At 43.1% G+C, this 23966-nt stretch overlaps 2 protein-coding genes and 1 non-coding gene across 5 annotated transcripts in view; 2 read left to right on the forward strand and 1 right to left on the reverse strand.

Moving 5' to 3' along the window:
• The first annotated feature begins 341 nt into the window (after positions 1–341).
• On the forward strand, positions 342–413 carry trnat-cgu. Its single transcript has one exon. It is a non-coding gene; the product is annotated as a tRNA-Thr (tRNA).
• A 785-nt stretch (positions 414–1198) lies between these two features.
• Positions 1199–12492, forward strand: khk (ketohexokinase). Of its 3 annotated transcripts, none has more exons than XM_034532139.1 (8): positions 1199–1450; positions 3627–3743; positions 4511–4645; positions 7618–7690; positions 9233–9379; positions 9485–9573; positions 10209–10366; positions 11839–12492. In XM_034532139.1, the coding sequence occupies exons 1-8, from the start codon at positions 1353–1355 to the stop codon at positions 11937–11939; spliced, it is 918 nt and encodes a 305-aa protein (XP_034388030.1). In that variant the 5' UTR covers positions 1199–1352; the 3' UTR covers positions 11940–12492. The 3 variants fall into 3 exon arrangements, with proteins under 3 accessions (XP_034388030.1, XP_034388032.1, XP_034388031.1); XM_034532141.1 differs by lacking the exon at positions 4511–4645 and adding an exon at positions 4861–4995; XM_034532140.1 differs by lacking the exon at positions 9233–9379.
• A 1397-nt stretch (positions 12493–13889) lies between these two features.
• Positions 13890–23966, reverse strand: part of pltp (phospholipid transfer protein) — a 10583-nt gene continuing 506 nt past the window's right edge. Inside the window, exons 2-15 of the mRNA XM_034532124.1 lie at positions 20314–20443; positions 19908–20007; positions 19697–19825; positions 17990–18145; positions 17685–17748; positions 17127–17282; positions 16870–17046; positions 16703–16762; positions 16260–16424; positions 16071–16138; positions 14857–14899; positions 14704–14767; positions 14503–14579; positions 13890–14082 (exon numbers count right to left, since the gene is read on the reverse strand). Coding sequence (XP_034388015.1) covers positions 13990–14082; positions 14503–14579; positions 14704–14767; positions 14857–14899; positions 16071–16138; positions 16260–16424; positions 16703–16762; positions 16870–17046; positions 17127–17282; positions 17685–17748; positions 17990–18145; positions 19697–19825; positions 19908–20007; positions 20314–20437 — 1476 coding nt within the window. The 5' untranslated portion in view covers positions 20438–20443 and the 3' untranslated portion in view covers positions 13890–13989. The remainder of the gene's footprint in view (positions 14083–14502; positions 14580–14703; positions 14768–14856; positions 14900–16070; positions 16139–16259; positions 16425–16702; positions 16763–16869; positions 17047–17126; positions 17283–17684; positions 17749–17989; positions 18146–19696; positions 19826–19907; positions 20008–20313; positions 20444–23966) is intronic.

Here is a 23966-nt window from a genome sequence, read left to right on the forward strand (position 1 = left end):
ATGTGAAGCAATCCACCCAGGTGCATGGTGGGAAAGAGGTAACGCGTTAGTCCCGTATAACCTAGAGGTCGTGAGTTCGATCCCCACCTCTGCCTAGTACAGTGTGATTGTAAGAGTCCCTTCAAAGGTTCACAATGCTGCTATGTGCTCATTATATCTGAGCTCAATACTTTAACCAGCTGCTTCATGTATTTTTTATACATGAATACAGTTTCATCCGGGTCATAACTCCTCCCAAAGCATCACGTCACCGTCAGCCGAGCCGCACGAAGTGAAACCAACCGCGTCCCCGAGCCTCGTGTCAACAATAGAGCTGTGCGCGTGACGCTCCACGGCATGACGGCGTGGTGGCCAAGTGGTAAGGCGTTGGTCTCGTAAACCAAAGATCATGGGTTCAATCCCCATCCATGCCTTGCAGAGGACATTTAACTTCTTTCAGATCTATGTTGCTAAACAATATACTTATGTAAAATGTAATAAAGCTAATTATTTGTACAATTGGGCCCTATTAGATCCATAATAATCCTTTAAATTATATTTTGAGCACGTGGCATTAATGTGCTTTGTAAGGGAGAGACCATAAATTATATATAATACCATACTGAGGAGGAGAAGCCGGGGTCCATTCTTTTATTCCCACAACTCTAAAGTCTAACCGGCGTTCTTTTAATAGCTTGTTTCAAGATTTTTAGGATGTATTTTTTTATTTAGAAGCGTTTCTATTATTTTACCTGAGTGCGATGTAGACCTCCTCTCTTTTAACATTGAGTAGTTTTATTTAGTCAAAAAAGAAAAGAAAAAATATATTTAATTTACACAAAAATAGCTTTAAAACGATCCTTTTGAAAAATGAGTTGCGCATTCTCACATTTATGTTAACGTTGTTCCATAATTTAACTCCTAATAAGGATATTTGATACCCTTTCATTAAACTGGAGCGTCTCTTCATCATTACAACTTTAAAACACTTCCAGGTGTTTCATAAACTATCGTCTGCACATTCTTATGATCAGAATATAATCTGCATACAAACAACATTAAGCGATATGAGACATTAAATTCAGCACGTTAGAAGTCAGAGACAGTTCATAGCTTTCATAAAGTCATCCTCCGGGTTCCGGAAGTCGGCTGCACGACGCAACACTGTGTCAGTATCCGGAAGGAGCTTCTTTGTAGTCCATCTCCTGAACCTTGTAGTTCCACCGCTGCGGACTGTGACGTCACGAACATCCGCGTGGTTCATTGAAAGCGGAGGAGGCAACCTGTTTGTCAAAGTCCAACTGTGACACACACACACACACACACACACACACACACACACACACACAGACACACTCTTCGTGCGGCTCGACATGGAGGAGCAGGAGAAGAAGATCCTGTGTGTAGGTCTAGTGTGTCTCGACATCATCAACGTGGTCGACAAATACCCGGAAGAAGACACCGACAGCAGGTCAGCACGCGCACGCCCACTAACCAATCAGAGCTCGATCACTAATAATCACAACTAACTGCGGCTCACGGCAGCGTGCGTGCAGGATGCGATCACGTGTTTGATCCCGACGGGTCGCAGTTATGCAAGAAGAAGTTAGAATATAATATATAATATATAAATATGTCCGTGCTGCAAGGTCACTGTAGTGCAGTGGTTCTCAAACTGTGGGGCGCGTCCCTCTAGCGGGGCGCAGTGGTACTACTTCACATGTTACACGAGTTCAAAGTACACGGACATAAAAGTAAGTCATTAATAAATGCATGTTGAAAGGCCGGTACCTGTTCACATAACGCTGGTAGCAGGTTACGCCTGCGCATGCGCCACGGCCAAGATTATTGGTGACTCACTGATTCTTGGCGTTTTGCCAAAAAGCCGATCTCCGTTGCCCTTCAAAACAAGAGCTCCACATTGAGCATGAATATTGGGATTGGCTTTTCTGCTGTTGCCCTTCAAAACAAGAGCTCAACATTGAGCATGAATGGAGAGTGGCCGTATCGAGCCTGTTTAAAAAAGATTCGGAGTGGAAAGCCGGCTCATTGCAGCCACTAATACTAATACAACTTGACACGCACAATTTAGTTTTGCACAGGTTGCTCGTTATTGATTTGAAAATGTATGCAGTGTAAAACTCTTTATTGCCAAATATTTGAACTTGTTTTGTTTAGTTTTTCACAGGTTGCACTTATTATCTTGAAAAAATATCCAGTTCAAAACAGGCTAATTGAAGTCCCAATAAGCTATTTCTTTGCCAGTGTGCACATTTATAACTTTATTTGCATTGTTCTAACAAAGTGCACATTTGGTTGACTTGAAAGTGATTGCAATTATCTTTATTCTATTTTTTGAAAAAGTACAGATGGAGGAGTCACAAAAAGCTATTTCAGAGGACCCTTAAAGGTCAAAGGTCGTGACACGATCAGCGGCTCGACTCCCAACAGGAACCGCAGTTCTAATATTTTTAAATAGTGTCTTCGATAAGTGTCCCCTCCAAGTGTCTTCGATAAGTGTCCCCTCCAAGTGTCCTTGATAAGTGTCCTCCCCAAGTGTCTTCGATAAGTGTCCTCCCCAAGTGTCTTCGATAAGTGTCCCCCCCAAGTGTCCTCCATAAGTGTCCTCCCCAAGTGTCCTTGATAAGTGTCCTCCCCAAGTGTCTTCGATAAGTGTCCCCCCCAAGTGTCCTCCATAAGTGTCCTCCCCAAGTGTCCTTGATAAGTGTCCTCCATAAGTGTCCTTGATAAGTGTCCTCCATAAGTGTCCTTGATAAGTGTCCCCTCCAAGTGTCCTCCATAAGTGTCCTCCCCAAGTGTCCTTGATAAGTGTCCTCCCCAAGTGTCCTTGATAAGTGTCCTCCATAAGTGTCCTTGATAAGTGTCCTCCCCAAGTGTCTTCGATAAGTGTCCCCTCCAAGTGTCCTTGATAAGTGTCCTCCATAAGTGTCCTTGATAAGTGTCCTCCCCAAGTGTCTTCGATAAGTGTCCCCTCCAAGTGTCCTTGATAAGTGTCCTCCATAAGTGTCCTTGATAAGTGTCCTCCATAAGTGTCCTTGATAAGTGTCCTCCCCAAGTGTCTTCGATAAGTGTCCCCTCCAAGTGTCCTCCATAAGTGTCCTCCCCAAGTGTCCTTGATAAGTGTCCTCCCCAAGTGTCCTTGATAAGTGTCCTCCATAAGTGTCCTTGATAAGTGTCCTCCATAAGTGTCCTTGATAAGTGTCCTCCCCAAGTGTCTTCGATAAGTGTCCCCTCCAAGTGTCCTCCATAAGTGTCCTCCCCAAGTGTCCTTGATAAGTGTCCTCCCCAAGTGTCCTTGATAAGTGTCCTCCATAAGTGTCCTCCATAAGTGTCCTCGGCGTCTTAAACCGTCTCCTGTGGAACCGTTTAACTACTATGCTCACATAATATCCACAACGTGTGACATTTTATTCTGAAGGGGATACACAGATTGTTCGAACTGATGGATCATGAACGTGGCCTCGTTAGTAAATATCAAATCCCAGATTAATGATCTTTTGATGTTGATTCTCGATACCTTCTTTTTGGCAATGAAACGTGCCCGAAATACATTTTCAGGTAGAGTCTCCCCCCGTTTCTTCAGTGGTGTTATTGATCGTTGGTGGTGATGTCATCACTCTCTGCAGGTGTTTGTCGCAGCGTTGGCAGCGAGGAGGAAACGCTTCAAACTCGTGCACGGTGCTGTCGCTGCTCGGAGCGCCGAGCGCCTTCATGGGCGCGCTGTGCGGCGGGCCTGTGGCCGAGTGAGTAGCGATCAATACCTCCATCAATACCTCCATCAATACCTCCATCAATACCTCCATCAATACGCCCGTCAATAACGTGGAGCTCTGAAGATTAAGCTCTAAGATTTTGTTTTTAGAAACTTCAGAAACTCCACAGGTCCTCGTTTCCTCTCCTTTCTCTCTCCTTTCTCTCTTCTTGTTTCCTTGTCTCCTTCCTACTTTGTCTTGCCTCCTTGTTTCTTCTTCTACTTTTTCTGTCCACCCTTCCTTAATCTTGCTTCCTTGTTTCTCGCTCCATTTCCTTCTCTCCTTGTTCCCTCTCTCTCCCTGTTTCCTTGTCTCTCCTCCTCTCTCTTTCTTTTTGTTTCATTGCATCCTTTTCTCTCCTTTCTCTCTCCTCGTTTCCTTCTCTCTTTCCTCTCTCCTTGTTTCCTTTCACTCCACTCTCTTTATTTGCATTTCATTGCATCCTTTTCTCTACATTTTTCCTTCCTCTTTCCTTTCCTTCTTTCTCTCTCCTTGTTTCCGCATCTTCGTCCAGCTCCTCAGTTAAAGGGTTAAGACAGAGACATGAACGAGTTTCTTGTCTGTAGTTTTATTGTGAAGGACAGAGGAGATGTGAAACTGTTTCCTGTCCATAGTTTTATTGTGAAGGACAGAGGAGATGTGAAACTGTTTCCTGTCCATAGTTTTATTGTGAAGGACAGAGGAGGTGTGAAACTGTTTCCTGTCTGTAGTTTTATTGTGAAGGACAGAGCAGGTGTGAAACCGTTTCCTGTCTGTAGTTTTATTTTGGAGGATTTTCAGAAGTTCCATATCGATGTGTCTCTGATGTCTGAGCATGCTCAGTGTGTCCCTCCAACCTCTGTGGTCATCGCCAACATCACCACAGGAAGCCGCACCATCCTGCACATGAACAGGTGCGTGTGTGTGTGTGTGTGTGTGTGTGTGTGTGTGTGTGTGCGTGTGTGTGTGTGTGTGCACGTGTCTCACTAACTGTATTTATTTCAGGACCCTCATCATCGTCATCACCGTCCCACCAATGAGGAGACAGTTTTCTTTCCCCGCGTGCCTGGTTTTATTTTGAAGGGCAGAGTTGATGTGAAGTAGTTTCCTGTCTCTCCGTGTCTGTCAGTTTCATCATGGCCGACTTCTCGCGCCGCGCGGTCGATGTCTCCGCGGTGGTTTGGCAGGAGGAAGGTCAAACGCCGTCTGCCTGTTGTGTTGTTTGTCCGTCCAGCGGCTCTCGAACCGTTGTCCTCTTCGACACGTAAGACGGCGCCGCGCCGCGGTCACTGAATACCTCTCGACCAATCAGCACCCTCGGGTTGCAAATCAATCAATCAATCAATCAATCAAACGATCGATCGATCAGCCGGAGCGCCTCAGTCACCTTCAAAGTCTCGAGGACAAATACAGATTACAGTGTTTACTCACAGCAGCTGCTTTACAGTTTATATAAGAACATGATTATCTAATTATGAGTCATGTGACTGAAGTTAGTCACATGACTCATAATTAGATAATCATGTGAGCTACATGAGTGTAGTTTGAGGTTCTACATTTGTAAGGGAAGTTCTGCACCAGTGAAACATTTAGAATCACTGGCGAGTCCCACCCCTTTTTGGTTCTACTCGGTTAGGCCACGCCCCCCTCTGAATATGGCTCCGCCTGCCTGGTGTAAGCTCCACCCACCTGGTGCAGATAAAAAACGAACGTGCTGAGGCGCTTTGTGAACGCTGTTTGACCCGCCTGGAGGAAGCATGACCTCCTGGTCCTGATCCTGAACCTGGTCCTGATCCTGGTCCTGATCCTGGTCCTGAACCTGGTCCTGATCCTGGTCCTGATCCTGGTCTAATGACCCACTGCAGAGCGAGAAGTCGAGGTCCCGATTGAGCGGAGGTCGGCCGACCTCATTTCTTTTTCATTCCTTTGTTATTTGACCAAGAACGTTAATGAACTGCGTTTGCTCCCGGAGGAAATCCTTCAATATAAAACGTATTTGCCCCCCGCCCCCCCACAGTGGCCCCCCTCCCCCCTCCCCCCCCTTCCTCCCCTCATGCACCAAGGCCATGGTGCATGAGACGATAATAAGATAAACGTTGTTGTTGACGTCATTTCGGATGAACTGTCTCTGTGTTCAGAGTTCAGAAATACCAGTATGATCAATTCCCACAACACCATCTTTCAAATTCTCAAATATCAATGAATTATACATATATTTGTATTTTAATAAATTAATAATATTCAGTTAATGCCTCATATATTTAAATATATATACATAGATATATATATAGATATGTGTATATAAAAATATATATTTATTTAAATATATTTATATATATATAAATAAATGTGTGTGTATGTATATATATATATAAATAAATATGTCTGTGTATATATTTATGTATATGTATAATTTTTTATTTATATATATATGTGTATATATATTTATATATTTATATATATATATATATATATATATATATGTATATACAAATATATTTATTTAAATATATTTATATATATAAATAAATGTGTGTATATATTTATATATGTATATATATATATGTGTGTGTGTGTATATATATATATATATATATATTTATATATATATATATATATATATATATATATATATATATGTAGATAGTCATTGACCTCTTTGTAGTGGACACACATGAAATAAACAAAAGTAAAGTCAGATTAAAACAATAAATAATTGAATACCACATATACATTTGCATACAGGATATAAATAAATATATATATATATATATATATATATATATATATATATATAGACAGTCCACTGTTCCTTTAAATCTGCTTCGTCACAAACGCGTCGGTTTGAGTCTCTGCTGTGGTTTTAATGGTGGTTTTAATGGTGGTTTAATTCACTTGATTAATTTCATGTCTCTGATGGTTAATATGCTGAAATATGCTGTAATATGTTCAAAACTCAAACAGGTCTTTAATCTGCCGTCTGTGAGGAGTTTCCTTCCAAAATGATCAAACCGGATTCAATAAATATTCCTCGAGGTGTTTAAAAAAAAACAAAATTCAGTTACAGCCTCAATCCTTGCTCTGCAAAATAGAAATCAATAAAAACTCATATCTGTAGATAATGGAAGTCTTTTTTTGATAACTTTGGAAGTGAACTCTTCACATTTGAAGTCTGAATGTAAATAACATAACTGTGTTTCATAGTGACTGTTGGACTTTAGAGAGAAGAGTCATTTATAATCATGAACGATGATCAAACATTTTAATATCAATAAACGACTCAAAATTCAATCTGATCTTTAATCACATGACAGAATAAACTGTAAAATGTCTTCACCCCAAAGTCCTGACAAATGTTTAAAAAAATGTAATTCCTGAAATTGTTTTACTGATTTTTATTTCATGTATTTATATATTTATATATATATATATGTATATTATAATATATATATATATTTTATATTTAATATATTAATAATAATAAATAATGCATTCTATTTGTAAGGCACTCTTCATTCAAGAATCTGAGTGCCACACTCTATATTATATAATATATAATATATATATATATATATATAAACACATATATATATACACATTGTATATATCATATATATATACTGTATATATATAATATATATATTATATAATGTACATTTTATATATATGCATATATATAAATACATGAAATAAAACAGGAAGTTCAGATGTATGTAAATGAACATGTTAAAACGTAATTCCATTGATTTTTGTATTAAACATTTTACTGATTGGTCTTCTCTGGTCCGATGATGTCATCGTGATGTCATCACGCTGGGAGACTTTTTATTTAGTGTTTCTGGATTATCTTCATGGGGTCATGACCTCTGACCTCGTTGCCCTTCAGGAACCTTCCTGAAGTCACAGCAGAGGATTTCTCCAAAGTCGATCTCTGTCAGTTCAAGTGGATCCACTTTGAGGTGAGCCCCGGTCCGGTTCTGAGACCCTGAAACTAAACCAGACTAATACAACTAAACCTGACTAATATAACTAAACCTGACTAATACAACTAAACCTGACTAATATAACTAAACCTGACTAACCTGACTAATATAACTGAACCAGGCTAATATAACTAAACCAGACTAATATAACTAAACCTGACTAATATAACTAAACCTGACTAATACAACTAAACCTGACTAATATAACTAAACCTGACTAACCTGACTAATATAACTAAACCTGACTAACCAGACTAATATAACTAAACCTGACTAATATAACTAAACCTGACTAATATAACTAAACCAGACTAATATAACTGAACCAGGCTAACCTGACTAATATAACTAAACCTGACTAACCTGACTAATATAACTAAACCAGGCTAATATAACTAAACCTGACTAACCTGACTAATATAACTAAACCAGGCTAATATAACTAAACCTGACTAACCTGACTAATATAACTGAACCAGGCTAATATAACTAAACCAGACTAATATAACTAAACCTGACTAATATAACTAAACCTGACTAATACAACTAAACCTGACTAATATAACTAAACCTGACTAATATAACTAAACCTGACTAATACAACTAAACCTGACTAATATAACTAAACCTGACTAATACAACTAAACCTGACTAATATAACTAAACCTGACTAATATAACTAAACCTGACTAATACAACTAAACCTGACTAATATAACTAAACCTGACTAATACAACTAAACCTGACTAATATAACTAAACCTGACTAATATAACTAAACCTGACTAATACAACTAAACCTGACTAATATAACTAAACCTGACTAATACAACTAAACCAGACTAATACAACTAAACCTGACTAATATAACTAAACCTGACTAACCTGACTAATATAACTGAACCAGGCTAATATAACTAAACCAGACTAATATAACTAAACCTGACTAATATAACTAAACCTGACTAACCTGACTAATATATCTGAACCAGGCTAATATAACTAAACCAGACTAATATAACTAAACCAGACTAATATAACTGAACCAGGCTAATATAACTGAACCAGGCTAACCTGACTAATATAACTAAACCAGGCTAATATAACTAAACCTGACTAATATAACTAAACCAGGCTAATATAACTAAACCTGACTAATATAACTAAACCTGACTAATATAACTAAACCAGGCTAATATAACTAAACCAGGCTAATATAACTAAACCAGACTAATATAACTAAAACTGATCTGAAAGATGTGACTAACTTGAACATCTAGACTAACCCAAGTTATCAAACCTGACAAAAACTCCAACTAACCCAAAAGTACCCGACAAAACGAGATAAAATCGTCGGAACTCCACAAGAAACTCTCCGAATGTGCCCAATCGGACGAGACTGACCCGTCCACCTCCTTCGGAATCGAACCTTTTTTTTAAAGTGTCATTGTTTCAAAACTGGTGTATTTATAGTTTTTTCTACCACGAGAGATACAATGTAGCAAACGGTGTTCTGCAGGGCCGCAACGCCGAGGACCAGGTGAAGATGATCCAGCAGGTGGGGTTGCACAACAGCTCGCTGCCTCAGAAGCAGAGGATCACCGTCTCCGTGGAGGTGGAGAAGATCAGAGAGCCGCTGTACCAGCTGTTTCCTCACGGTGACGTGGTGCGACACGGACGCTGTTCACGCCGCGAGCGGGTGCTCTAGTGTCTTCAGGTGCTCCAGTGTCTTCAGGTGCTCCAGTGTCTTCAGGTGCTCTTGTCGTTTCAGGTGTTCGTCAGCAAAGACGTGGCTCGTCACTTCGGCTTCCTGTCGGCCGAAGCCGCCCTGAGGGGGCTCTACGGTCGGGTCAGACAGGGGTGAGTTAACCTGGAAGTCTTCATTATGAGAAAATAAAGGCTCTTTACAACTCCTAGGACGTGAGTAACGGGGTCTCAAGGCTTTTTGGGGCACGATAGACGTCATGTGACCGACCTGGAAGGTGTACTTACACCATTTCACCACTATGTGGAACTGGCGCCTTTTCTGCATCCAGTTTGTCTGGACACTTGTCTCAGACCTGTCTCTCTCTCAGACCTGTCTCTCTCTCTCTCTCTCTCAGACCTGTCTCGCTATCTGACTTGCTTGTCTCTCTCCCTGACCTGTCTGTCTCTCAGACCTGTCTCTCTCCCTGACCTGTCTCTCTCAGACCTGTCCCTCTCTCAGACTTGTCTCTCTCTCTCTCAGACCTGTCTCGCTATCTGACTTGCTTGTCTCTCTCCCTGACCTGACTCTCTCTCAGACCTGTCTCTCTCCCTGACCTGTCTGTCTCTCAGACCTGTCTCTCTCCCTGACCTATCTCTCTCAGACCTGTCTCTCTCTCAGACCTGTCTCTCTCTCTCTCTCTCTCTCAGACCTGTCTCGCTATCTGACTTGCTTGTCTCTCTCCCTGACCTGACTCTCTCTCAGACCTGTCTCTCTCCCTGACCTGTCTCTCTCTCTCTCTTTCTCTCAGGGCTGTCCTGATATGTGCCTGGGGAGAAAAAGGAGCAGATGCTTTGGGTCCAGACGGTTCGGTCGTTCATTCCGATGCGTTTCCTCCTGAAACTCTGGTCGATACTCTCGGAGCCGGAGACACGTTCAACTCTGGCGTCATCTTAACATTGTCCAACGGTGAGACTGTGAGACATGAGACTGAGAGACATGAGACTGAGAGACATGAGACTGAGACATGAGACTGAGAGACATGAGACTGTGAGACATGAGACTGTGAGACATGAGACTGAGAGACATGAGACTGAGAGACATGAGACTGTGAGACATGAGACTGTGAGACATGAGACTGAGAGACATGAGACTGAGAGACTGAGAGACATGAGACTGTGAGACATGAGACTGAGAGACATGAGACTGAGAGACATGAGACTGTGAGACTGAGAGACATGAGACTGAGAGACATGAGACTGAGAGACATGAGACTGTGAGACATGAGACTGAGAGACATGAGACTGAGACATGAGACTGTGAGACTGAGAGACTATGAGACTGAGAGACATGAGACTGAGAGACATGAGACTGAGAGACATGAGACTGAGAGACATGAGACTGAGACATGAGACTGTGAGACTGAGAGACTATGAGACTGAGAGACATGAGACTGAGAGACATGAGACTGAGAGACATGAGACTGAGAGACATGAGACTGAGAGACATGAGACTGAGACATGAGACTGAGAGACATGAGACTGAGAGACATGAGACTGAAAGACATGAGACTGAGAGACATGAGACTGAGAGACATGAGACTGAGAGACATGAGACTGAGAGACATGAGACTGAAAGACATGAGACTGAGAGACATGAGACTGAGAGACATGAGACTGAGAGACATGAGACTGAGAGACATGAGACTGAGAGACATGAGACTGAGACATGAGACTGAGAGACATGAGACTGAGAGACATGAGACTGTGAGACATGAGACTGAGAGACATGAGACTGAGACATGAGACTGAGAGACATGAGACTGAGAGACATGAGACTGAGAGACATGAGACTGAGAGACATGAGACTGAGAGACATGAGACTGAGACATGAGACTGAGAGACATGAGACTGAGAGACATGAGACTGAAAGACATGAGACTGAGAGACATGAGACTGAGAGACATGAGACTGAGAGACATGAGACTGAGAGACATGAGACTGAGAGACATGAGACTGAGACATGAGACTGAGAGACATGAGACTGAGAGACATGAGACTGTGAGACATGAGACTGAGAGACATGAGACTGAGACATGAGACTGAGACATGAGACTGAGAGACTATGAGACTGTAAGACTGTGAGACATGAGACTGAGAGACATGAGACTGAGAGACATGAGACTGAGACATGAGACTGAGAGACATGAGACTGTGAGACATGAGACTGAGAGACATGAGACTGAGAGACATGAGACTGAGAGACATGAGACTAATGACAGTAATCAGTAGGAATAAAAGGTTTTTTGTTCTCCGTGTTGTTGTTGTTGTTGTTGTTCTACTTCTTTCTTCAGTCTTCGCTGCTCTCGCATCACCTGCAGACTGACCTCGGGTCAGACTGGTTTCCGTCTTAATAATTAAATGCATTCTTTCTAACCGTAGGCGGAGGTCTGCAGGACGCGCTGACCTTCGGCTGCAGAGTCGCCGGCAGGAAGTGCGGTTTCCACGGTTACGACGGCATCGCCGAAAACTCTGCCAACTGACCGGAGAGTTTAAAAATTACAATAAATCATATCGAATTATCAGTTTGAAAATCAAAGCGTGTTTTCAACTTATAATTCATTATGTGTTGACTAATTAAAGTGGCCATGGAAGGGTCTTTCGCTCAAACTCATGACTGAAGTGAATGTCGATTGCACAACGTAACGGCTATCGATCGATGACGCCGTCGTTCTCTATAAGTATCGTTTTCACTGCGTCCGTCTGACACGAGTCGCGATGCTGAGAAAATGAAAACTGTATTTGCGGCACAAAGAAAGAGGAACTGCAGCGCATTACAGCCTTTCAAAATAAAAGCCTTGGACATGTGCGATTGCATTACTGAGAGCAGATTAATAAATCTTATGAATAGAAGAATACAGAAACAAATTATAAAGTTAATATTTGATAATTGATCTACAGCTGATATGAAATAGTCGAGCGTTAACAAACTGTTAACCGTGTGATGCAGTGGCTTTAAATGAAGTAAATTCTTTTTTTAAGTGATTTCATTGCTGTATGTTTACCTGATAAATAAAATCTTTCACACAAAATAAATAACATTCATTGATTCATTCAAAGATCGTGTGTCTATGAAGTCTCTGCTTCATGTGTTAAAGCTGCATTCTCTCTCCTGACCACCAGGGGGCGACTCCTCTGGTTGTATAGAAGTCTCTGCTTCATGTGTTAAAGCTGCATTCTCTCTCCTGACCACCAGGGGGCGACTCCTCCGGTTGTATAGAAGTCTCTGCTTCATGTGTTAAAGCTGCATTCTCTCTCCTGACCACCAGGGGGCGACTCCTCTGGTTGTATAGAAGTCTATATAAATGACTCTACTTCTCTTGATGTATTCCCTCAGTAAACATTGTAAATTAGTTTTTGGTCTCAATCTCTAGTTCCAAGTCTTCTTCAATACAGCGTGATGTTCATTTAGTAAATAACTCATAACTAGTACATCCTTTGTTTTTATTTGGCTTTGTTAATACAAACATTCCACCTGTGAGCTGTTGTCTTAGAGAGCCACATTATGGTTCTCCTGATTCAGTTTCATAAAATAGTCTGTTAGCCTGAAGGTGTTCTGGGAGGAACATCTAAACCTCGGCCTTAGCTCACAGGTCAAGGACGACTCAAACATATTATCTCATATCTCATAATGTATTGCTGCAGATTAAATGACCAATCAGAGTATGAAGGAGTTAACAAACATCTACAGAAGTACACGTATACATTTATTCAGCAGTTCTATTTATCAAGAAACAACACATATATAATATAAAAACACAGACCTGGAACATGTTACCACCCCGTGAATACTTTTAGTTTCAAGTACATTTTGCAGACATTTATGACATTTATGAGTAATGTTTTAAATGCTGGACTCAAACTTGTCGTGGAGTATTTGTGGTCGTGTAAGACTTTTACTTCAGTAAAGGATGCTGGTCTACAGGTGGTGAAGATAACAGCAATGCACAAGAAGCAGAGGACTGAAACATGGATGTAAACAAGGGGGATTTTGTGTATGCATATATACATATGTATGTATATATATATATGTATATATACATATATATCTATATATACAGTATGTGTATATATATACATATATATTTATATGTATATATATATGCATATATATATATATATTATATACATATATATGTATGCATATATATATATTATATACATATATATGTATGTATATATATACACATATATATATATACATATATATGTACATACATATATATTTATGTGTATATATATGTATGCAATATATGTATATAATATATTTATACATATATATGTATATATATTATATACATATATACACATATATGTGTATATAATATATATACATATATATGTATGTGTATATATATGTATGCATACATATTATATACGTATGTATTTATGCACTTGTATACATCACTGTTATACATACATATATTCCCACTGTATATATTCACATTTTGTTCTATATGTTTCCTTAGTATAGTATATTCACATTGTGTGTGTGTGTGTATATACATATATATATACTCTTCATATATATGTTTAGTTGGTGGTGGCTTCTGTCTCATTGCTCCCTTCAATCATTTCTCTCAGTCCTTTGCTGAAGTGAAGATTCGCTCCGATCAAGATGAAACCCTGCAGAGATCACCACCAGGGGGCAGCACCGAGTCAGGACATGTCACATGGTACAGCAGAGCGTAATAAAGACAATTTGGACGGATGTTTGTAAAACCGTGTATAAAGGAACCTTCTTTGAATTAAGAACTAGAGAATCCTGTGAGGGAAATACTTAAAATAAAATGTAAAACATTTTTAAGGATTTGCGCTGCCATGTTGCTACGACAACAAGTGTGTGTACGTCGGCAAACTTGGTATCCCTGGAATTCTGAATTAAAATGATCGTTCAATTTAACAACGGAATGCAGCACAATGACCAGTACATCGTGAGGTCACGCCCACCTTTTTAAAGCAACAAATAACGTAAAACCAAAAAACGTATATATATCTTTGGGGAAAGAATAAACATATAAAGGTTAAACGTTTAAACAGACTTACGTTGTGATATTCAACTACTTCCTCAATGAAATCCATCCCGTCTGCCAGAGGGATCCGAACGCCTCTCTTTGTCCAGTCTGAACACACACACACACACACACACACACACACACACACACACAGTCAGTGTCACAGTGTGTTGCCGTTTAACATGCAATAAGCTGTGTTGTTATTTCATATTTTTATGAATCAGATTCTTACTGTTGATTAGAGGAACCACAGACATCTGCAGCATCGTCTTGAGAGGAGCCTGCAGAGGAATCAACTGACAGACAGACGGGTGGCCGTTACGCATTCTGCTGACTAGACACTAACGTTGTAACTCGGGAGAAGAAGTTAAAAAACGAAACTCACTGCCAGAGATTCCAGCGCCGATTGATTGGAGAATATTTTAAATCTGAAAGGAGACAACTCGGTTTCAGTCTGGGCTCATTTATTCTGCAGAGTGGAAGTCATGAAACCAGAGAGGGGCTTTAAACACGAAAGGTCAAATGTCAGCGCTCAGCGACATGTTCCTAGCCACGCCTTCCTAGCTACTTGTTCATAGCCACGCCTTCCTAGCTACTTGTTCATAGCCACGCCTTCCTAGCTACACCTTCCTGGCCACGCCTTCCTAGCTACTTGTTCATAGCCACGCCTTCCTAGCTACACCTTCCTAGCCACGCCTTCCTAGCTACTTGTTCATAGCCACGCCTTCCTAGCTACACCTTCCTGGCCACGCCTTCCTAGCTACTTGTTCATAGCCACGCCTTCCTAGCTACATCTTCCTAGCCACGCCTTCCTAGCTACTTGTTCATAGCCACGCCTTCCTAGCTACACCTTCCTGGCTACGCCTTCCTAGCTACTTGTTCATAGCCACGCCTTCCTAGCTACACCTTCCTGGCCATGCCTTCCTAGCTACTTGTTCATAGCCACGCCTTCCTAGCTACACCTTCCTGGCTACGCCTTCCTAGCTACTTGTTCATAGCCACGCCTTCCTAGCTACTTGTTCATAGCCACGCCTTCCTAGCCACACCTTCCTGGCTACGCCTTCCTAGCTACTCGTTCATGGCTACAACTTCCTAGCTACACCTTCCTAGCCACGCCTTCATAGCCACGCCTTCATAGCTACGCTTTCCTAGCCACGCCTTCCTAGCCATGCCTTCCTAGCCATGCCTTCCTATCCACGCCTTCCTAGCTACACCTTCATAGCCACGCCTTCATAGCCACGCCTTCATAGCTACGCTTTCCTAGCCACGCCTTCCTAGCCACGCCTTCCTAGCCACGCCTTCCTAGCCACGCCTTCCTAGCCATGCCTTCCTATCCACGCCTTCCTAGCTACGCCTTCATAGCCACGCCTTCCTAGCTACGCCTTCATAGCCTTCAAGGTGTTTTGTGCATCCGGCCACAGAACCTTAAAAGACTGTTCCGTGCCATGTTGCGGCGTCGATGTGCAACTTAAGTTTAGTCCCTGGTTCTACCAAATAAACACAGAGTGTGTTCCAGTTTACAGAAGATCAGGTGTGTGTGTGTGTGTGTGTGTGTGTGTGTGCGCACGTGCGTGCGTGTGTGCGTGTGTGTGTGTGTACCTGCGGAGGTCGGCATGAATGGCCAGACGTTTTCCCTTTATTGAAACCTTGGCATTGAACTTTGTTTCCTGCAGAAGGACAGAAACATGAAACATGAATAGAAACCGCTGTTGGATGTTTTGATCAGCAGGTTGAATGTGTGTGTGTGTGTGTGTGTGTGTGTGTGTGTGTGTGTGTGTGTGTGTGTACCATGGTCATGCTGCTGAGCTGGACCGGAGGCCGGCCTGGAGGCAGCACCATCACCTTGACGGTGGCTGTCATGACGACCGTCGCTCCGGACGTCTTGATGGTGGTTTTCGGAGGCGAGTTGACGGCGATCTCCAGTGAGAGCGGCGCGTCCACCAGCACCGGGTTCTACCGAGAACACGGGAGAACGTGTGGTGAAGAAGTAATACACAGCACGGAACGTTTCCTCAGGTTCATGCGTGGACAAAATAATGTGAACACTTGCACTGAACTGAGTTCCTTCATTCGTAAAGGCCAACTGTGCTTCTACTGTGGTTCTACTGTGTATTTATTGTATTTCTACTGTGTCCCCACTGTGTCTCTACTGTGTTTCTGCTGTTTCTCAACTGTGTCTCTATTGAGTCTTTACTGTGTCTCCAGTGTGGTTTAGTGGTGTTTCTGCTCACCATCATCACGAGGGTGCCAAAGTAGGTGGTTCTCAACAGCATCTCCAGGTCTTTGGACATCTGAAGGACACAAACGGAAGGTGTTTCTGGGTTACAGGTCTGGGGTTCTGGGGTTCTGGGGTACATGTAGAACTGTTGGGGGTCGCTAGTGGTTTTGGAGGTTTGACCTTCTCGTTGATGATGTGCATCTGGAGGACTCCTGCCTTGTAGTAGGAATACATGCCGCTGTCGAAGAAGTACTCGGACAGGGCGAGGTACACCATGCGGTCGTACTCCCTGATGACCGGGTCCACGGCGTAGTTCACCAACGTGTTGTTCGGATCGGCCCGGTCGAAGAACATCCCCTGCACACAAGGCCCTCGCGTTAATGTTCCCGTCGCATTACACAAAGACGGCGAGGTGAACCCGAGAGGAAGAGCCTCACCCTGAAGTGCATGTCGAGGCTCCTGGACGTCACCACCGGGTCGTCGACCAGAGCATAATCAATACCGATGTACTGATCGACCTCCGTCCTCACGGGGATCGTCTCCAACAGAGAGTTCACGTGAACCAGAGCGGCATGATTCAGAGCGGGACAGATCTGAGGGACAGACGGGTTAGAGACAGACAGGTTAGAGACAGACAGGTCAGAGAGAGAGAGACAGGTCAGATATAGACAGACAGGTCAGAGAGACAGACAGGTTAGAGACAGTCAGGTCAGAGAGAGAGAGACAGGTTAGAGATAGACAGACAGGTCAGAGAGACAGACAGGTTAGAGACAGACGGGTTAGAGACAGACAGGGTAGAGAGAGACAAGTCAGAGATGTACTCGGACCTGTCGGTCAGGGAGACAGACGGGTTAGAGACAGACAGGTCAGAGACAGAGAGGCAGACAGGCAGACAGACAGAAATGTCATAGAGAGACAGACAGGTCAGTGAGGAATAAAGGTCAGAGACAGACAGACAGACAGACAGGTGACAGACAGACACGCAGGTGACAGACCCGTTGGTTGAGGAGGAAGCGTAGGCCCGTTGTCAGAAAGCTGGACAGGAAGTGGTAAACTTTCCTGAAAGATAAACAGTTGTTGATTGGTCGATACCGTGGTCACATGACAACATGGTGAGAATTGATCAGCAATGATTCATTGGGATTATTAGTCATTGATTATCGATCAGCAATCACTAATTGTTATTGGTTAATGATCAGTCCTATTAACAGTATACATTATTGATCACTACATCAGTCCTATTAACAGTAATCATTATTACTATCATATCAATATTGATTACTGTATCCGTGTGTTTTACCCGAGCGTTCCGCTGAACTTTGCCCTCATTTTGTCGATTCTGGCGTCACAGGTGATGTTATTGATCTTCAGCCGTCCTTCGTCGTCCCTGATCAGACTCAGGGCCGTGTTGATGTTCACTCCTTCGGCCGACGCGTTGATGTTTCCTGTGTCGTAACTGACATACAGAAACACGTTGGCTTCATCACCGAGATCACGCTACCAACGAGATGAACGGGCCCCCGTGACAGTAATGCAGCGCACCGCTTCCTGTCTCCACTACGTGGCGCTAGAGAACACACACTTATTACACACCATGTTGCTGTCTGTCACGCGGAGACCACGGAATGTACATTTCATGTAAACCTGCTCATCTCCGTCACGTGACGCTGACTTCCTGTTGTCAGTAGGTGGCGCTATGACCCTCCCTCAATAGGAGGAGTGTAGACGTAAAGACGAGCAATAACTGCTTCATGGGTCGTGACGAAATTGTGCAAATTTACACAAAAGGTTCCGTATTTGGCATCTGAAGGCGTTGAGATTCTGGATCTGGATCCCTTGAATCCTCTGTTGTATTAAAGGTCTGTTGAAGAACCATTAGAGTGATACTGTAATGTGTTCTAGAGGAGAATTCTAATGGATGGATGGGTATATGGATGGACGGACGGATGGATGGATGGACGGACGGATGGATGGATAGGTCAAAGGTTATTTCCCTGTCAAAGGTTATTTTTGGGGAGTTTTTCCTGATCCGATGTGAGGTCCTGGGACAGGGATGTCGTATGTGTACAGATTGTAAAGCCCTCTGAGGCAAATTTGTAATTTGTGATATTGGGCTATACAAAATAAACTGAATTGAATTGAATTGAATAGGTGGATGGATGGGTGGATGGATATATGCATGGATGGATGGATGCATGGATGGATGGATATATGCATGGATGGACGGATGGATGGATGGATGGACGGATGGACGGATGGATGGATGGATATATGCATGGATGGACGGATGGATGGATGGATGAATGGATGGACGGATGGATGAATGGATGGATATATCCATGGATGGACGGATGGATGGATGGATGGATATATGCATGGATGGACGGATGGATGGATGGATGAATGGATGGACGGATGGATGAATGGATGGATATATGCATGGATGGACGGATGGACGGATGGATGGATATATGCATGGATGGACGGATGGATGGATGGATGGATGGATGAATGGATGGACGGATGGATGGATATATGCATGGATGGACGGATGGATGGATATATGCATGGATGGACGGATGGGTGGATGGATATATGCATGGATGGATGGATGAATGGATGGATGGATGGATGGATATATGCATGGATGGACGGATGGATGGATGGGTGGACGGATGGATGGATATATGCATGGATGGACGGATGGATGGATGGATGGGCGGATGGATGGATATATGCATGGATGGACGGATGGATGGATGGGTGGACGGATGGATGGATATATGCATGGATGGACGGATGGATGGATGGATGGGCGGATGGATGGATGGATGAATGGATGGATGAATGGATGGACGGATGGATGGATATATGCATGGATGGACGGATGGATGGATGGGTGGACGGATGGATGGATATATGCATGGATGGACGGATGGATGGATGGATGGGCGGATGGATGGATGGATGGATGGATGCAGTCATAGGCGTGTTAGTGTGGACTCACAAGAACCAGTAGAGGATCCGTCGGTGGAAACTCAGCGAGATGGATGAGTTCTGGACATCGAACAACAACCCGACGTCAGGGATGAACTGCAGTTCAGCGTGAGTCAGATTCAACTCGGTTATCTTCACGCTGACGGCAGAAAGAGAAGGTATCACTACGCGTTGAGCATTCAGAGTCAAAGTTACTTTGAATACCGCGTACGGCTTCGTACTTATTAATGGTGTATTGGAAGCGTCCTTCTTTGCCCGTCATCTCTGGCATCGAGATGTTACTGATCTCTTCTTCAACGAACTTCTGAGTCTCAAACTTCACTGAAAACACAAAACACACAAGTACTTGAACCACAAGACATACTTTGAGTACTACAGCCAGCAGAAGTACAACTTCACAAGTACACAGGTTTAATCTGTTTTATCAGTATTTAAACCTGGATTCTAATTGAATCTGAATTATAGTTAACAGTGGATGATATAATATATATAAAAATACAATACAACAAGAAAATATAAACAAAGAACATACGACAATATGTGCAAATGATAACTATAGTACTGATGTTGAATACGGTCCACATATTAAAAGGATGCAGGTGAATAATAGAGGTCAGGTAAGCTTACGCATCTCGAGTCCTTTGTCAGTGATTCGGATTTTGCAGCCGGCGGGTTGGGCGGCGGCCATGATGGACGACAACAAAGGGAAGAGGAGGGACAACAGACAGGAAGTCATCCTGAGCCGGGACATCTCAACCTGAAACACAGAAGAAGAAGAAGAAGAAGAAGAAGAAGAAGAAGAAAAAGAAGAAGATTCAAATCATGGATCACATGGCTGGATTCAGAAGGTGGTGGTTGTGTTGTCAGGTTGGTGCAGAGGTTCTAGGTTCTAGGTTCTGGGTTCTAGGTTCTAGGTTCTGGGTTCTGGATTCTAGGTTCTAGGTTCTGGGATCTACGTTCTAGGTTCTGGGTTCTGGGTTCTAGGTTCTAGGTTCTGGGTTCTGGATTCTAGGTTCTAGGTTCTAGGTTCTGGGTTCTATGTTCTAGGTTCTGGGTTCTAGGTCAAACTGTCCACAGACAAAATGTCCAAAGACAAACTGGTAAACAGACAAACTGTCCAGAAGAAGCTGTAACAGTGAAATGAGGTCCGAGGTCACAATGAGTGGTGTGGGCCCTCCCGTTGCTCCATAACTCAACAGCTGAACACATTCTAGGACTGTGTTGTCCATATAAACACTTGAACTGGAGTTACCTCTGTTTCACAACCCCCCCCCCCCCCCCCCCCCCCCCTCCCCAGGCCCATTTTTCTCTCTCTGTAACAGTCAAACAGGAAGAGAAGCTCAGTGATTGAGAACTCTGTTTACTTTCTATTTAAACTCATCCGTACACCTCTCACTGTGATTTTTAACAGATTTGTTTATTTTGGTGTTTTATAGAAGTCTATGCTTCATGTGTTAAAGCTGTATTCTCTCTCCTGACCACCAGGGGGCGACTCCTCTGGTTGTATAGAAGTCTATGCTTCATGTGTTAAAGCTGCATTCTCTCTCCTGACCACCAGGGGGCGACTCCTCTGGTTGTATAGAGGTCTATGCTTCATGCGTTAAAGCTGCATTCTCTCTCCTGACCACCAGGGGGAAACTCCTTTGGTTGTATAGAAGTCTATGCTTCATGTGTTAAAGCTGCATTCTCTCTCCTGACCACCAGGGGGCGACTCCTCTGGTTGTATAGAAGTCTATGCTTCATGTGTTAAAGCTGCATTCTCTCTCCTGACCACCAGGGGGCGACTCCTCTGGTTGTATAGAAGTCTATGCTTCATGTGTTAAAGCTGCATTCTCTCTCCTGACCACCAGGGGGCGACTCCTCTGGTTGTATAGAAGTCTATGCTTCATGTGTTAAAGCTGCATTCTCTCTACTGACCACCAGGGGGCGACTCCTCTGGTTGTATAGAAGTCTATGCTTCATGTGTTAAAGCTGCATTCTCTCTCCTGACCACCAGGGGGCGACTCCTCTGGTTGTATAGAAGTCTATGCTTCATGTGTTAAAGCTGCATTCTCTCTCCTGACCACCAGGGGGCGACTCCTCTGGTTGTATAGAAGTCTATGCTTCATGTGTTAAAGCTGCATTCTCTCTCCTGACCACCAGGGGGCGACTCCTCTGGTTGTATAGAAGTCTATGCTTCATGTGTTAAAGCTGCATTCTCTCTCCTGACCACCAGGGGGCGACTCCTCTGGTTGTATAGAAGTCTATGCTTCATGTGTTAAAGCTGCATTTTCTCTCCTGACCACCAGGGGGCGACTCCTCTGGTTGTATAGAAGTATATGCTTCATGTGTTAAAGCTGCATTCTCTCTCCTGACCACCAGGGGGCGACTCCTCTGGTTGTATAGAAGTCTATGCTTCATGTGTTAAAGCTGCATTCTCTCTCCTGACCACCAGGGGGCGACTCCTCTGGTTGTATAGAAGTCTATGCTTCATGTGTTAAAGCTGCATTCTCTCTCCTGACCACCAGGGGGCGACTCCTCTGGTTGTATAGAAGTCTATGCTTCATGTGTTAAAGCTGCATTTTCTCTCCTGACCACCAGGGGGCGACTCCTCTGGTTGTATAGAAGTATATGCTTCATGTGTTAAAGCTGCATTCTCTCTCCTGACCACCAGGGGGCGACTCCTCTGGTTGTATAGAAGTCTATGCTTCATGTGTTAAAGCTGCATTATCTCTCCTGACCACCAGGGGGCGACTCCTCTGGTTGTATAGAAGTCTATGCTTCATGTGTTAAAGCTGCATTATCTCTCCTGACCACCAGGGGGCGACTCCTCTGGTTGTATAGAAGTCTATATAAATGACTCTACTTCTCTTGATTTATTCCCTCAGTAAACATTGTAAACATTAATTTTTGGTCTCAATCTCTAGTTTCAAGTCTTCTTCAATACAGCGTGATGTTCATTTAGTGAATTATGGTCATTTAGAGTCAAACAGACCATAAAGCAGGGTATGCTTTATGGGCGGGGCTACAAGGTGATTGACAGGTTGCTCCTTCTGAGCTGTGTACGGTTCCTCTACGTCTATTCACTTTGGTTTAACTGGTTTTAAGAAAACAAGATGGCGACGGCCTAACTGTCGATTGGCCGATTTAGTGTCTCGCAAGATGAGCGCTGCAACACTTTGATGAATGTGATGTGAAAGTCTGTCTGAATGACACAAAGAAGATGGAAATACCACAGAAGACGTGTCTGAAACGGGACACACACACACACACATTACACATACACGCACACACATTAATGATCTGGTCTTAAGCTTCAAACAGCCTTTGAAGAACAGAAAGTCCTCACAAATATATACATACATGACCACACACACACACACACTCAGTCTGTAATCTGTGCGCTTAATTACAGCTCAGTGCCGACAGCCAATCACCATCCAGCTCATCCACATCTGGACATCTGGCCAACCGCTAACTGCTAACAGCTAACTTTTAATTAAAAGGCTTCAGTTCAAAGACTGACCTGTGACCTCTGACCTCATGCTTTAAATAGCAAATATATATATATAGTAAAGAATAGTGAAAGACTCCAACGTAGTAACTTTAAATCAGCTCCAGCATAGACAACAGTAACTTCACGTAAAGTCACGACGACCACTTCTGTAAACGGTCTGTGGGGGACGAGGGCAGCACCTAGTGGCCGAATGTCGTCAGTGTTATCGACAATGCGTTACACACGATAACACAATATATACATGTAACACGTACAGCATGTAAACCTACACGTATAATAACAGAACATAACAGCAACAGCAAAACAAGCAGCTATTCGGTTAACGGATGAATAATAATAATATTTAATATAACCTGTGTCACCACAGATTGGCAACCACACTTTTGACCTCCTCCATTTTTTTGCGATGAAAGTCAAATTCCACACCGAGCTGAGACACACACACACACACACAGACAGACAGACACACAGACACACACACACACACAGACCACACACACACAGGCGGTCATTGTACGGCTGTGGTTATCAGCGGGGAAACCGGGGGTTAGATATCCAGGACGCCGAGTATCCACACAAACAGATTATTACAATTTGTTCACAGTAGAAACGGAACTGTGTAGTTTACTTTACTTTAGTACTCACCTGTCCATGATGAGAGGCTACCTGTCTGTCTGCCTGTCTGTCTCCCTGTCTGTCTGTCTGCCTGCCTGTCCGTCTGTCTGTCTGCCTGTCTCCCTGTCTGTCTGCCTGTCTTCCTGTCTGTCTGCCTGCCTGTCCGTCT

Source organism: Cyclopterus lumpus, chromosome 5 (genome assembly GCF_009769545.1).
Source record: "Cyclopterus lumpus isolate fCycLum1 chromosome 5, fCycLum1.pri, whole genome shotgun sequence".
Taxonomy (NCBI): domain Eukaryota; kingdom Metazoa; phylum Chordata; class Actinopteri; order Perciformes; family Cyclopteridae; genus Cyclopterus; species Cyclopterus lumpus.

Excerpts from the sequence above, each read along its gene's own strand:
- khk (XM_034532139.1), top strand. The coding sequence starts at position 1,353 with ATGGAGGAGCAGGAGAAGAAGATCCTGTGTGTAGGTCTAGTGTGTCTC. Across the intron at positions 4,646-7,617 it reads ACCATCCTGCACATGAACAG|GAACCTTCCTGAAGTCACAG; the intron begins GTGCGTGTGTGT and ends GTTGCCCTTCAG. Across the intron at positions 9,574-10,208 it reads TACGGTCGGGTCAGACAGGG|GGCTGTCCTGATATGTGCCT; the intron begins GTGAGTTAACCT and ends TCTTTCTCTCAG.